Source organism: Somniosus microcephalus, chromosome 2 (genome assembly GCF_052327205.1).
Source record: "Somniosus microcephalus isolate GS21.2 chromosome 2, FLI_Smic_1.0, whole genome shotgun sequence".
Taxonomy (NCBI): domain Eukaryota; kingdom Metazoa; phylum Chordata; class Chondrichthyes; order Squaliformes; family Somniosidae; genus Somniosus; species Somniosus microcephalus.
Window position 1 is genome coordinate 156,144,570 of NC_140988.1, and position 13,302 is coordinate 156,157,871.

Below are 13,302 nucleotides of genomic sequence, written 5' to 3' on the forward strand. Positions count from 1 at the left end.
ACCCCCTCCTCTTGGGAAGACAGCACACACAAGGACATCTCTTCATAGTCTACATATAATTTTAACTTTTTAATGTACTAAACCTTATGTAGATGTCACCAAAGTAGTACCTCAACTATATAACTCATCATTGTATTTGCCTTTCCACCTTCTTAAAAAAAAGACCTTCCAGCGGGCCTATAGTTTATGATAGCAAAATACTGCGGATGCTGGAAATCCAAAATAACAACAGAAAATGCTGGAAAAACTCAGGTGGTCAGGCAACATCCGTGGAGAGAAATTAGAGTTGACGTTTTGGGTCGAAACCCTTCTTCAAAACTGGAAAGAAAGGAAAATAGATCGAAGGCAGGGCTGCGATCGAACAAAAGAGACAATAAAAGGTATTCGAAGCCAGGCGAGATGGTGATAGGCCCGTGGAGACAAAAGGCAGCTGAGATTAGGTGTGAAGTGTACTGGCAGGTAAGAGACAGCTGCCAGGTGAGAGAGAGAAACAAAAGGAAAGGGGGGGGGGAAAGGAGGACCCAAAACAAAGGGGTGGAAAAAATTATAAGTAAAAAAGTAATAGGGGCTGAGGTTATGATCTGAAATTGTTGAACTCGATATTGAGTCCGGAAGGCTGCAAAGTGCCCAGTCGGAAGATGAGTTGCTGTTCCTCGAGTTTACGTTGAGCTTCCGTGGAACAATGCAAGAGGCCAAGGATGGTGAGGTCCGAGTGGGAATGGAGCGGTGAATTAAAATGACAGGCGACCGGAAGCTCGGGGTCACCCTTACGGACTGAACGGAGGTGTTCCGCAAAGCGGTCAACCAATCTGCGTTTGGTTTATGTTGCTTTACCAACAGTATAACCAGCACTTTGAGTCATTTGGCACTTGCAGGTCTTCAGGTTATGATCTTAGCAGAATTTCTGGCAACTTTGCACATTCTACTGATGTGGTCAAGACATCGCTCAATCTGAGACACACTCCACCAAATTTCAGTCTTCCCTGACGAGTCACTTTGATCAATAGTCTGTCGATTCAGTATGCAAACGACTCAAAAGGGTGGCACCAGCCACTTTGTACAGGGTACATATAATTTTCGATTCCAGTCACAAGGGTTTGACTCAGCATATTTGAGTGCATGACTAACTGGAATGTAATGTTTGTACCTCGATTGATTTTCCAGAAGAAATTCTATCCAATGTGTGAAAACATTAATAGCTGGATTTTGCCAAATACTCCTTTCAATGAAGTTAGTGCAAATGCATCCAGATATCCTAATGCATAGTCCATTATGTAACTATTCACTGGTTTGGTAGTGGGGTCATCCAACCCTCTGACACCTCCTCCTACCTCCCAGCCTGGCCCATGACCCCCACTACCGAACATCAAGCCATCATTTCCAAGACCGTCACTGACTTCATCTCCACTGGAGACCTTCCCCCCGCGGCCACCAACCTCAGTCCCCCAACCCCGCACAGCCCGCTTCTACCTCCTTCCCAAGATCCACAAATAAGACTGCCCTGGTAGACCCATCGTTTCAGCCTGTTCTTGCCCCACAGAACTTATCTCTTCCTATCTTGACTCTATTTTTTCTCCTTGTCCAGTCTCTTCCCACCTACATCCGCGACTCTTCCGACGCCCTCTGTCACTTTAACAGTTTCCAGTTTCCTGGCCCCAACCATCTCCTTTTTACTATGGACGTCCAATCACTCTGCACCATCCCCCACCAGGATGGCTTGAGGGCGCTCCACTTCTTCCTTGAACAGAGGCCCAACTAGTCCCCATCCACCACCACCCTCCTCCGCCTGGCTGAACTTATTCTCACATTGAACAACTTCTCCTTTGACTCCATTCACTTCCTCCAAATTAAAGGCGCTGCTATGCGAACCGGCATGGGTCCTAGCTATGCCTGCCCTTTCGTAGGATATGTGGAACATTCTTTGATCCAGTCGTACACAGGTCCCCATCCTCACCTCTTTTTCTGGTACATTGACTGTATCGATTCCGTTTCCTGGTCTCGCCCTGAACTAGAAAATTTCATTCATGTTGCTTCCAATTTCCACCCTTCCCTCACCTACAAATGGTCCATCTTCGACTCTTCCCTTCCCTTCCTCGGCTTCTGTCTCCATTTCTGGGGATAGGCTGTCGACAAACATCCACTATAAGCCCACTGACGCCTACAGCTACCTGGACTACACTTCCTCCCACCCCGCTTCCTGCAAGGACTCTATTCCATTCTCCCACTTTCTTCAACTCCGTCGCATCTGCTCCGACGATGCCACCTTCCACACCAGTGCTTCTGACATGTCTTCCTTTTTCCTCAACCGAGGATTTCCCTCTACCGTGGTTGACATGGCTCTCGACCGTGTCCGTTCTATTTCCCGCACTTCTACTCTCACCCTTTCCCCTCCCTCCCAGAACCACGATAGGGTTCCCCTTGTCCTCACCTTTCACCCCACCAGCCTCCACATTCAACAGATCATCCTCCGCCATCTCCAGCGTGATCGCACCACCAAACACATCTTCCACTCCCCTTCCAGCATTCCGAAGGGACCACTCACTCTATGGCACCCTGATCCACTCCTCAATCACCCCCAAAACTCCATCCCCTTCCCAAGGCACCTTTCCATGCAAACGCAGGAGATGCAACACCTGCTATTTTACCTCCTCCCTTCCCACTGTCCAGGGCCCCAAACACTCCTTCCAGGTGAAACAGTGATTTACTTGTACTTCTTACAATTTAGTATACTGTACTCGCTGCTCACGATGCGGTTTCCTCTACACTGGGGAGACCAAACGCAGATTAGGTGACCGCTTTGCGGAACACCTCTGTTCAGTCCATAAGCGTGACCCCAAACTTCCGGTCACTTGTCACTTTAATTCTCCACACCACTCCCACACTGACCTCTCTGTCCTCGGCCTCTTAAATTGTTCCAGCGAAGCCAAGTCATTCAATATATTCAAGAAGGAGTTGGATATATTTCTTAAGGCTAAAGGGATCAAGGGATATGGGGAGAAAGCAAGGACAGAGTACTGAATTTGGATGATCAGCCATGATCGCATTGAATGGCGGAGCAGACTCGAGGGGCCGAATGGCTTACTCCTGCTCCTATCTTCTATGTTTCTCCTCTGAGTAGTGCTACCTCTCCCCTCTGCTCAAGTAGTGGATGCCTCTGCTCCTCCATAATGCATTCAGCTTCCATTACAGTCAGCCCTATCAGCCGACTCCAAAGTGATGAAAGGACTAGTTAACAGTGCTATCAAGTGGCACTTACTCACCAATAACCTGATCACCGATGATCACCAAGACCACTCGGCTCCAAACTTCATTGCAGGCATTCTAACACCTAACATTTCAGAACCATTTGTTTGTATTTTTAGAACCAGACAAGCTTTCCCAGCATGTAAAAGACACCTGAAATGGTCTTTAGTTTTTAGGTATATGTGTGAATGTGAACCCCCTTCAGTAGCGATGGGCTAAGTCAGAAGTATCACTGATACTGAACTGAAGAACCTTCTGACTCTTCCAGGATGTGATACCCAATAGGCAGTCAAAGAGCACTGCAGCAGTAATGGTATTGAAGAGCTGGAAAGAGGTGATAAAGCTATTTGCATATGATGTTTTTAAAGGGGAGAAAGCAGGTTGGAGTCTTCGGACACATTGGATAGGATTGTTGGCAGGAAAACACTTGATGAAACAAATGACTTTTTCTGGTAAATTTTCTTATTACACCATATATTGGCAATAACTTTGTTTCCAACATTTGTTGGGAGGTGGTGAGAAACTAAAGCTGGAGTTAACGTGCACTCAGTGCAAACATAAACCCGTACTAGACTCATTACTCACGCCTTTAGTACCCTCAATTATCGCTTAGGCTATACCACCACTTTTTCATTGAAGTGCACCCAAAACCACTTTCCATGGGAGCAAAAGCGCTTGTAGAACTGAGGCCCAACTCAAGATTAAAAAGTGCTTTAGCAAAATACTGCAGATGCTGGAAATCTGAAATAACAACAGAAAATGCTGGAAAAACTCAGCAGGCCAGGCAACATCCGTGGAGAGAAATTAGAGTTGACGTTTCGGGTCGAAACCCTTTTTCAAAACTGGAAAGGAAATAAAATAGATCGAAGGCAGGGCTGCGATAGAACAAAAGAAGTAAAAGAAACATTAAGAGGTATTCAAAACCAGACGAGATGGTAATAGGACCTTGTTCATCTTCATTACTTTCAGTTTCCCTTCTCGTGCTTGATCAGGTATCTGCCAAGACTCGGTTTCACAGCCTCATCATTTTCCTCAGCAACTGTCTCCGGTTCCGACTTATTCCACGTGGATTCCAACTAAACTTCCACCCTTTGTGTTTCGGATCTGTAGTGTATGTGCCTTTAAGAGCCCCATGTGTACTGTAATGCCGGTAATGGCCACTCGGGCTATATAAGCCTGTATATTGTGTTGTATCTGTTAGTTCCCCTCCAGACTTTGTTTAGTAAACACATATGAAACCAACTCTTGTCTTCAGTGTCTCTATCAACACACAGACACAACAGTGGTGACGAAGTGGAAACGGACTTACCTGCAATTCGGCAGCACCTCAAGGACATCGATTCCTCTGGCGTCCAGAAGAATCAAGAAAGTGAAAGAAGCTGTGGTTTCACCAGCTGGCCAAGCCGGTGGCAGGTACTGCGCTAATCCTTCCTGGGCGTCAGGCTGGGGCTCCAGCGGCTGGCTCTACAGCTGGGCCAAGCAGCGAAAGCGGAGGCAAGCAGTAACAGACGGGGAGGGAGCACTCGGGAGACGGCCGGCGCTGCAAGCAGGTCGGCGTTCAGACCTAGAGAGAAAGTCCGGCGGGAACGAGTCTCCAACTGTAAATAAATAAATAAATAAATGAACGGAAACTGCGGGAAACAGCGTTGTCATCGGCAGCAGCGGCGGGAAAGCGCGGGAAGCGCCGTATCTTTTCTAAGATGCCCAAGTCTGGCAATATTGAGGCTTTTGATAACGAGATAGAGGATTGGACCACATATGTGGAAAGAGTGGAGGTATATTGCACTGCAAATGGAATAGAAGATGAAAAAAAAGCTTCAGTACTGCTAAATCTAATGGGCGCAAAGACATACGGGCTGTTACGAAATTTAATCACTCCAGCCAAACCAAAGGACAAGAATTTTAAAGAAATTGTTGATACCCTACAGGAGCACTTAAACCCAACACCGCTGCTGATAGCGGAACGATTCAAATTCTTCAAGAGAAATCAACACAAGAATGAAGGTAACGCTGATTACCTCACTGAATTAAGAAAGCTATCAAAACACTGCCAATTCGGGGCAGGACTAGCAGATTATCTTCGAGACAAATTCGTCTGCGGTCTCTTAAGTGAAGGAACACAGAAAAGGCTGCTTTCTGAAAAAGATTTAACACTGGACAAGGCTTTCAGTATGGCTGTATCATACGAAGCAGCCGCAAGAGGAGCTGCAGAGATACAACAAAAGACACAGGACTTCGGCACCCATGAAATGACACAGGGTTGAGAGAGATGTTATCGCTGCGGCAGATCCACCCATGACCAGAGGGACTGCTGGTTCAAGGACAAAGCATGCAGGCAATGCAGAAAGATTGGACACATTGCACGGGTATGCCGATCTGGACAAAATAAATCCACAGACAGGAAAAAAAAAAATCAAGAAAGAAAAGTACAGAAAGGTACAAATGATGACGGACAGTAGCTCCGAAGACCAGAAGAGCGATAGCGACTCTGAAAACAAGAGACTAAGCTGTCTCAAATTACATAATGTACTTGCCAAAGATGATTACCAGACCATTTGGGTTACCCTCACGATAGCAGGGTCCCCAGTTAAAATGGAGCTAGATACAGGATCAGCTCTGACAGTCATAAATCGTCGGGATTACGAGCGGCTATTTCCGCATATACCTTTAAAAGACACATCCATTATCTTGAAAACATATACGGGGCAGAAAGTATACCCTAAAGGAAAAATAAGGGTGCTTGTTGTATACAACGGCAAGGAAATACAAAAGTTGTATTTATACATTCTACAAGATGGTGGCCCACCGCTGTTGGGACGTGGATCAGGAAAATACGTTTAGACTGGCACTCCATTCAGGCACTGACGGTGACCAGTAAGAAAAAAAACGATGATGACGTCATACCTGAACGATTAAAAGACATCTTGGCCAACGCCAAAGAAGTGTTTCAAGAGAAACTAGGAACCTTGAAAGACATCACCGCCTCAATAAAAGTGGAAGATGCAGCAATTCCCAAGTTTTTTAAAGCAAGACCGGTGCCATACGCAATTCGTCCAGCAGTTGAGAGCTGGAGAATTTGGAAAATGCAGGCGTATTATCCAAAATAAATTGGAGCGAGTGGGCAACACCCATCGTTCCAGTCATGAAGAAAGCATTGAATAATGATAAATCTGAAGAACAGAGAAAAATTCGCATCTGTGGAGACTTCAAGGTGACGGTAAACCCGGTCCTTCACACGGTACAGTATCCTCTTCCGAGGATAGAAGATATTTTCGCCTCACTATCCGGAGGGAAACGTTTCACCAAAATTGACTTGGCACAGGCATATCTACAGATGGAGGTTGAAGAAGCCTCTAAAAAATCTCACGATAAATACACACAAAGGTCTGTACCAGTATAATCGACTGGTTTTCGGAGTAGCATCCGCTCCAGCTATCTGGCAAAGAGCTATGGAGCAAGTCCTCCAAGGGATTCCAGGGACTCAATGCTACCTAGACGACATCCTTGTAACAGGAGAAAATGACAACGAGCACCTTGCCAATTTGGAGCAAGTGCTCACTAGGCTGAGAGAACGGGGCCTACGAGCAAATCGCCCCAAGTGCGAATTTTTCCAAAATCAAATATCATATTGTGGCCACATAATTAATAAGGAAGGGTTGCATAAGTCACCTGAAAAATTGAAGCAGTCATAAAAGCCCCAGCACCTGAAAATGTTTCACAATTAAGGTCGTTTCTGGGATTAATAAATTACTATCATAAATTTTTACCGAACTTATCAACTCTTCTACACCCTCTTAATGAACTGCTACAAACAGGAGTAAATTGGAAATGGAGCGAAGACTGTAAACGTGTCTTCCATAAATGCAAAGACTTAATCACATCCAAAGAAGTTTTGGCTCATTACAACCCATCACTGCCAATCAGACTGGCGTGCGATGCATCCCTTTACGGCATAGGAGCAGTATTATCGCATAAATTCCCTGATGGCTCGGAACGGCCGATAGCTTTTACGTCACGCTCATTGAACTCAGCTGAGCGTAACTATGCCCAAATCGACAGGGAAGTACTCAGCCTGGTATGGGGAGTGAAGAAATTCAAACATTACCTACACGGACAAAAATTTACCTTGTTGACTGACCATCAACCCCTCATCTCCATATTCAACCCTAAAAAGGGTGTTCCCATTATGACAGCGCAAAGGCTACAGAGGTGGTCCCTTTTTCTAGGGGCACACCAATACAACATAGAATACAAAGGATCAAAACAGCATGGGAATGCTGACGGTTTATCGCGCCTACCATTGCCAACGGTAGAAGAGGCACCTACAGTAGACCCAGTGGAGATGTTCCACTCAACCATAGTGGAATGTCTACCAGTAACAAATTCTGCCATTGAAAAGGAAACGAGAAATGACCCGACTCTCTCACGAGTCTACGATTTAACGGTGAAGGGATGGCCAGCGCATGGCGAACCACTGTTGCCAGCATTCTCGCAAAGAAGAGAACAGCTGTCAGTATGCCGAGGAACCTTGATGTGTGGATCCAGAGTGGTGATTCCACCCAAACTCCAGGATAAAGTGCTAAAGGAGCTTCACGAGGGGCATCTGGGTGGAGTGAAAATGAAGAACCTAGCCAGAGCGTTTGTATGGTGGCCAGGTATCGATGGAGACATAGAAGAATTGACCAAGAGCTGCCTAGGATGCCAGAAGGTCCAAAATGCTCCACCCCAAGCCCCTCTACATCCATGGGAGTGGCCCTCATCTCCCTGGCAAAGGGTACACATCAACTTTGCTGGTCCATTTATGGACTCAATGTTCTTAATCGCGGTTGATGCACACTCCAAGTGGCCGGAGGTAATAAAGATGTCCTCCACCACCACGGAAAAAACCATCACAGTATTAAGGACCATATTTGCCAGGAATGGGCTGCCGGAACAGATCTGTTCTGATAATGGACCGCAATTTGTGTCCGAAGAATTCAGGAAATTCTTAAAAAACAATGGAGTTAAGCACTACACGTCCGCCCCATACCATCCCGCCACCAATGGATTGGCTGAAAGGTTTGTCCAGACCTTCAAGAAGGCCATAAAGGCCATGGGTAATGAAGACATAAAACTTCAGCACAAGGTGGATAACTTCTTGTTCGCATACAGGAATGCAACACATATGGTTACAAACCAAACTCCCGCCATGATGTTCTTCAATAGAAACCTAAGATGCCGGCTGGATTTGATCAAGCCCAACATCAGAAGGGACGTGGAGAACCGGCAATTTCAAGGCATGAATGAAAGGCCAACTAGAACCTTCCAGATAGGTCAACAAGTTTTGGCCCGGGACTACCGTACTGAGAAATGGCAGCCTGGAACTATCTGCACACGACTAGGACCGCTGATGTATACCGTGGACATCGGAGAAAGCATAATAAGGCGCCATGCTGACCAAATCATAGAGTCATCCGAAAAGGGACAACCTACACCACAACTCTATACGCCTAACGATGAAGTAGAGATACCCATATCTACCTCCGATCCGGTGATACTGGAACCCGATGAACCCGACACTGGCATTCAAGCCGAATCAGCCTTGCCAAAAGAACCTACTACACCACCAGAAACTACACCACCACCGAGGCGTTATCCAGACCGAGTCAGGAAGCCTCCAGAGAGACTGACTTATAATTAATTAACTGCAGCAATGTGTATATTATTTTTCTTATAACATGTAATTAATAATTACTTAAAATATTATGTACTGGTTAGCTAAAAGGGGAGGAATTGTAGTGTATGTGCCTTTAAGAGCCCCATGTGTACTGTAATTCCGGTAATGGCCACTCGGGCTATATAAGCCTGTATATTGTGTTGTATCCGTTAGTTCCCCTCCAGACTTTGTTTAGTAAACACCTATGAAACCAACTCTTGTCTTCAGCGTCTCTATCAACACACAGACACAACAGGATCCACCCTGGATTACAAATATCTGCAAGATATTCATCGTTCCTCGAACTACTGCTCTCGCCGCATCCTGAGATCCAAGCTCAACGCCATGCGGCGCCACATGACCACTCTCGACCTCTCTCTTCAGCAACACCGGCGCACTCTATCTCAAAGCTGTCCGGGTCCACAGTTCCATTTCATCCTTCGACTCATCCGACGCTTCAACAAAAAACTTTTTTTCTTCCTTTCCGATGTCAAGGACCGCAAGCTTCATCAACTCTTGGACACCAACGCCCCTCCGGAACCTTCTTCCCCTTCACTTTCCTCTGACCCCCCTTCTTCCAATCTCACCCCCCGCCGCGTTTTCACCATCCCCTCTGACCTTCCACTCTCTGACCCCGAACGATCAGTCCTCAGCAAAGGCCTGAGCTACATCCCCTTACGCCCCCACCTCAATGAATTTCGAGCTCAGCACGATGTTGAGCTCTTTTTCCGCCGCCTTCGTCTCTGTGCCCACTTCTTTGGCCAGGAGTCTTCCCCCCACACAACTGACCCTTTCTCCCGCTTGCAGAATTCCCGTTCTACCTGGACCCCTCCCCCTGGCCTTTTAACCTCTCTAGATCTTTTCATCGCTAACTGCCGCCGTGACATCGGCCGTCTCCATTTCTCTGCTCCCCTCACTCACTCCAACCTACCTCCCTCTGAACTTGCAGCACTCCATTCTCTTAGATCCAACCCTGACATTGTCATTAAACCCGCTGACAAGGGTGGTGCTGTTGTTGTTTGGCGAACTGACCTCTACCTAGCGGAAGCTGAACGCCAACTCTCCGACACCTCCTCCTACCTCCACCTGGACCATTACCCCACTACCGAACATCAAGCCACCGTTTCCAAGACTGTCACTGACCTCATCTCCTCTGGAGATCTTCCCCCCGCGGCCACCAACCTCATAGTTCCCCAACCCCGCACAGCCCGCTTCTACCTCCTTCCCAAGATCCACAAACAGGACTGCCCTGGTAGACCCATCGTTTCAGCCTGTTCTTGCCCCACAGAACTTATCTCTTCCTATCTTGACTCTATCTTTTCTCCCCTTGTCCAGTCTCTTCCCACCTACATCCGCGACTCTTCGGACGCCCTCCGCCATTTTAACAGTTTCCACTTTCCTGGCCCCAACCGCTTCCTTTTCACCATGGACGTACAATCCCTCTACACCTCCATCCCCTACCAGGATGGCCTGAGGGCGCTCCGCTTCTTCCTTGAACAGAGGCCCGACCAGTCCCCATCCATCACCACCCTCCTCAGCTTGGCTGAACTTGTTCTCACATTGAACAACTTCTCCTTTAACTCCACTCATTTCCTCCAAATCAAAGGTGTTGCCATGGGTACCCGCATGGGTCCTAGCTATGCCTGCCTTTTCATGGGATATGTGGAACACTCTTTGTTCCAGTCCTACTCGGGTCCCCTCCCTCACCTCTTTTTCCGATACATTGATGACTGTATCGGTGCCGTTTCCTGCTCTTGCCCCGAACTAGACAATTTCATTCACTTTGCCTCCAATTTCCACCCTTCCCTCACCTTCACATGGTCCATCTCTGACTCTTCCCTTCCCTGACTTCTCCGTCTCCGTCTCTGGGGATAGGTTATCGACCAATATTCACTACAGGCCCACTGACTCCCACAGCTACCTGGACTACACTTCCTCCCACCCCGCCTCCTGTAAGGACTCTGTTCCATTCTCCCAGTTTCTCCGTCTCCGCCGCATCTGCTCCAACGATGCCACCTTCCACACCAGTGCTTCCGACATGTCTTCCTTTTTCCGCAACCAAGGATTCCCCTCTAACGTGGTTGACACGGCCCTCGACCGTGTCCGTTCTATCTCCCGCACTTCTGCCCTCACCCCTGCCCCTCCCTCCCGGAACCACGATAGGGTTCCACTTGTCCTCACCTTTCTCCCCACCAGCCTCCACATTCAACGGATCATCCTCCGCCATTTCCGCTACCTCCAAAGTGATCCCACCACCAAACGCATCTTCCCCTCCCCTTTCAGCATTCCGTAGAGACCACTCCCTCCGAGACACCCTAGTCCACTCCTCTATCACCCCCAACAGCCCTTCCCCTTCACCTGGCACCTTCCCGTGCAAGCGCAGGAGATGTAACACCTGCCCCTATACCTCCCCCCTTCCCACTGTCCAGGGCCCCAAACACCCCTTCCAGGAGAAACAGCGATTTACTTGTACTTCTTGCAATCTAGTATACTGTATTCGCTGCTCACGATGCGGTCTCCTCTACATTGGGGAGACCAAACACAGATTGGGTGACCGCTTTGCAGAACACCTCCGTTCAATCCGTAAGGGTGACCCCGAGCTTCCGGTCACCTGTCATTTTAATTCACCGCTCCATTCCCACTCGGACCTCACCGTCCTTGGCCTCTTGCATTGTTCCACGGATGCTCAACGTCCTCTTGCATTGTTCCACGGATGCTCAACGTAAACTCGAGGAACAGCACCTCATCTTCCGATTAGGCACTTTGCAGCCTTCCGGACTCAATATCGAGTTCAACAATTTCAGATCATAACCTCGGCCCCTATTACATTTTTACTTATATTTTTTTCCACCCCTTTGTTTTGGGTTTTCCCTTACCCCCCCTTCCTTTTTTTTCTCTCTCGCACATGGCAGCTCTGTCTCATCCTGCCAGTACACTTCACACCTAATCTCAGCCGTCTTTTGTCTCCACTTGTCCTATTACCATCTCGTCTGGTTTTGAATACCTCTTAATGTCTCTTTTTTTTGTTCTATCGCAGCCCTGCCTTCGATCTATTTTATTTCCTTTCCAGTTTTGAAAAAGGGTTTCGACCCGAAACGTCAACTCTAATTTCTATCCACGGATGTTGCCTGGCCTGCTGAGTTTTTCCATTGTTTTCTATTGTTATTAAAAAGTGCTTCCCTCCCGCTCCCGCCTTGGTATTGTTCAACTTTAATCAGACCCTCATTCACAGCAACATTTACAGTCCAGGACCGTCTTCTCGGGTTACACATCCACAGTTCACCTCTGTCTGCATTACACCGCATGAATTCAAACATTAAAAAAGTTTGCCTCAAGAGGTTCACCAAGACACTCACGGTCTAGAGATCGGGAAAGTTCTGAAACATCGAGGGGCCATCCGTTTGTCAATAATCCACCTTTCGCAAAGCTGCAACTCGTCGCTGTCTTCCACTTGGATTCAGTTTCAAAAATGTTGGACATATTTAAAGCTTTAAAACGCGAACGATGTTTTTAAAAAACACACCTTTGGACGTTAACGTTTGTTTACTTAAAAATAAACAGATACATTATAAATAAATATACGGGCGTTAAATGTGATTTTTTTTTAAAGTTAACCTAAAAAATAAATATATTCCAAAAATAAGCTAATAAAAATATAACTATTCACTATTTTTTTCCTGCCCGCCGCGCACATTGGTGTCGGAGCGGTTCGGTGAAGCGACACCTGTCGCCCTGGTTACTGCGGAAGCCTTTTCCTGCACTTTCGCCGATCAATAAGCGGCTCCCGCTGTGTGTTGTTGCAAAGTGCGGCCGCCGCTCAGTCCCCGGGAACCGACTACACGCGACTCCGCGCAAAAAGTACCGACAGAACGCCGAGACGTGCTCGTCGGGATCCAGGGCTCCTAACAAACGCCGTTCCAATTCGGATCGGCTCTGAGGTCACAAACGAACCCTGTGAGGATTCCCGGGCCATTCTCCGCCGGCCCTTTCAAACAGAAGGCACCTGCGTCATTCCCATCATCCACTCGAGCGCTTGCTCAAAGGAAGGCATGCCGGGGCTTGTAGTTTGATTACAACGAGATGACCGAATGTGGAGTCATTATTCGCTCAGCGTCGTGGATCCCACTGCGCACGCGCCCCTTTGGTACGGCGCGTGCGCACTCGATGCGGCCGCGCATGTGCAGTGCCAAATTGTGCTGTGCCAGCTGCGGCCAGCACCTGCTCGCTTTCCTCTGTTGTGTGCGGAGGATAGGGAATCCAAGAAGTGGGGGGAGAGAGGAGCTCGGAGAAGGGTGTGATCCAGGTCTAAAGGAGGGGGAGATGAGACCGAGAAGGTGATCCAGATGGGAAGATAGATCACATTC

General features: G+C 47.7%; 1 protein-coding gene across 4 annotated transcripts in view; it reads right to left on the reverse strand.

The window, feature by feature from the left end:
• The window catches only part of LOC147123048 (coiled-coil domain-containing protein 158-like), a 249,213-nt gene extending 236,213 nt beyond the window's left edge, over positions 1-13,000 (reverse strand). The window contains exon 1 of one of the 4 annotated variants that reach the window (XM_085964352.1): positions 12,295-12,989. In XM_085964352.1, the coding sequence (XP_085820478.1) occupies positions 12,295-12,418 (124 nt within the window). In that variant the 5' untranslated portion in view covers positions 12,419-12,989. Of the gene's footprint in view, positions 1-12,294 lie in introns of all 4 variants that reach the window. The other 3 variants (XM_085964360.1, XM_085964379.1, XM_085964371.1) reach the window with 3 other exon arrangements.
• Positions 13,001-13,302: the final 302 nt, after the last annotated feature.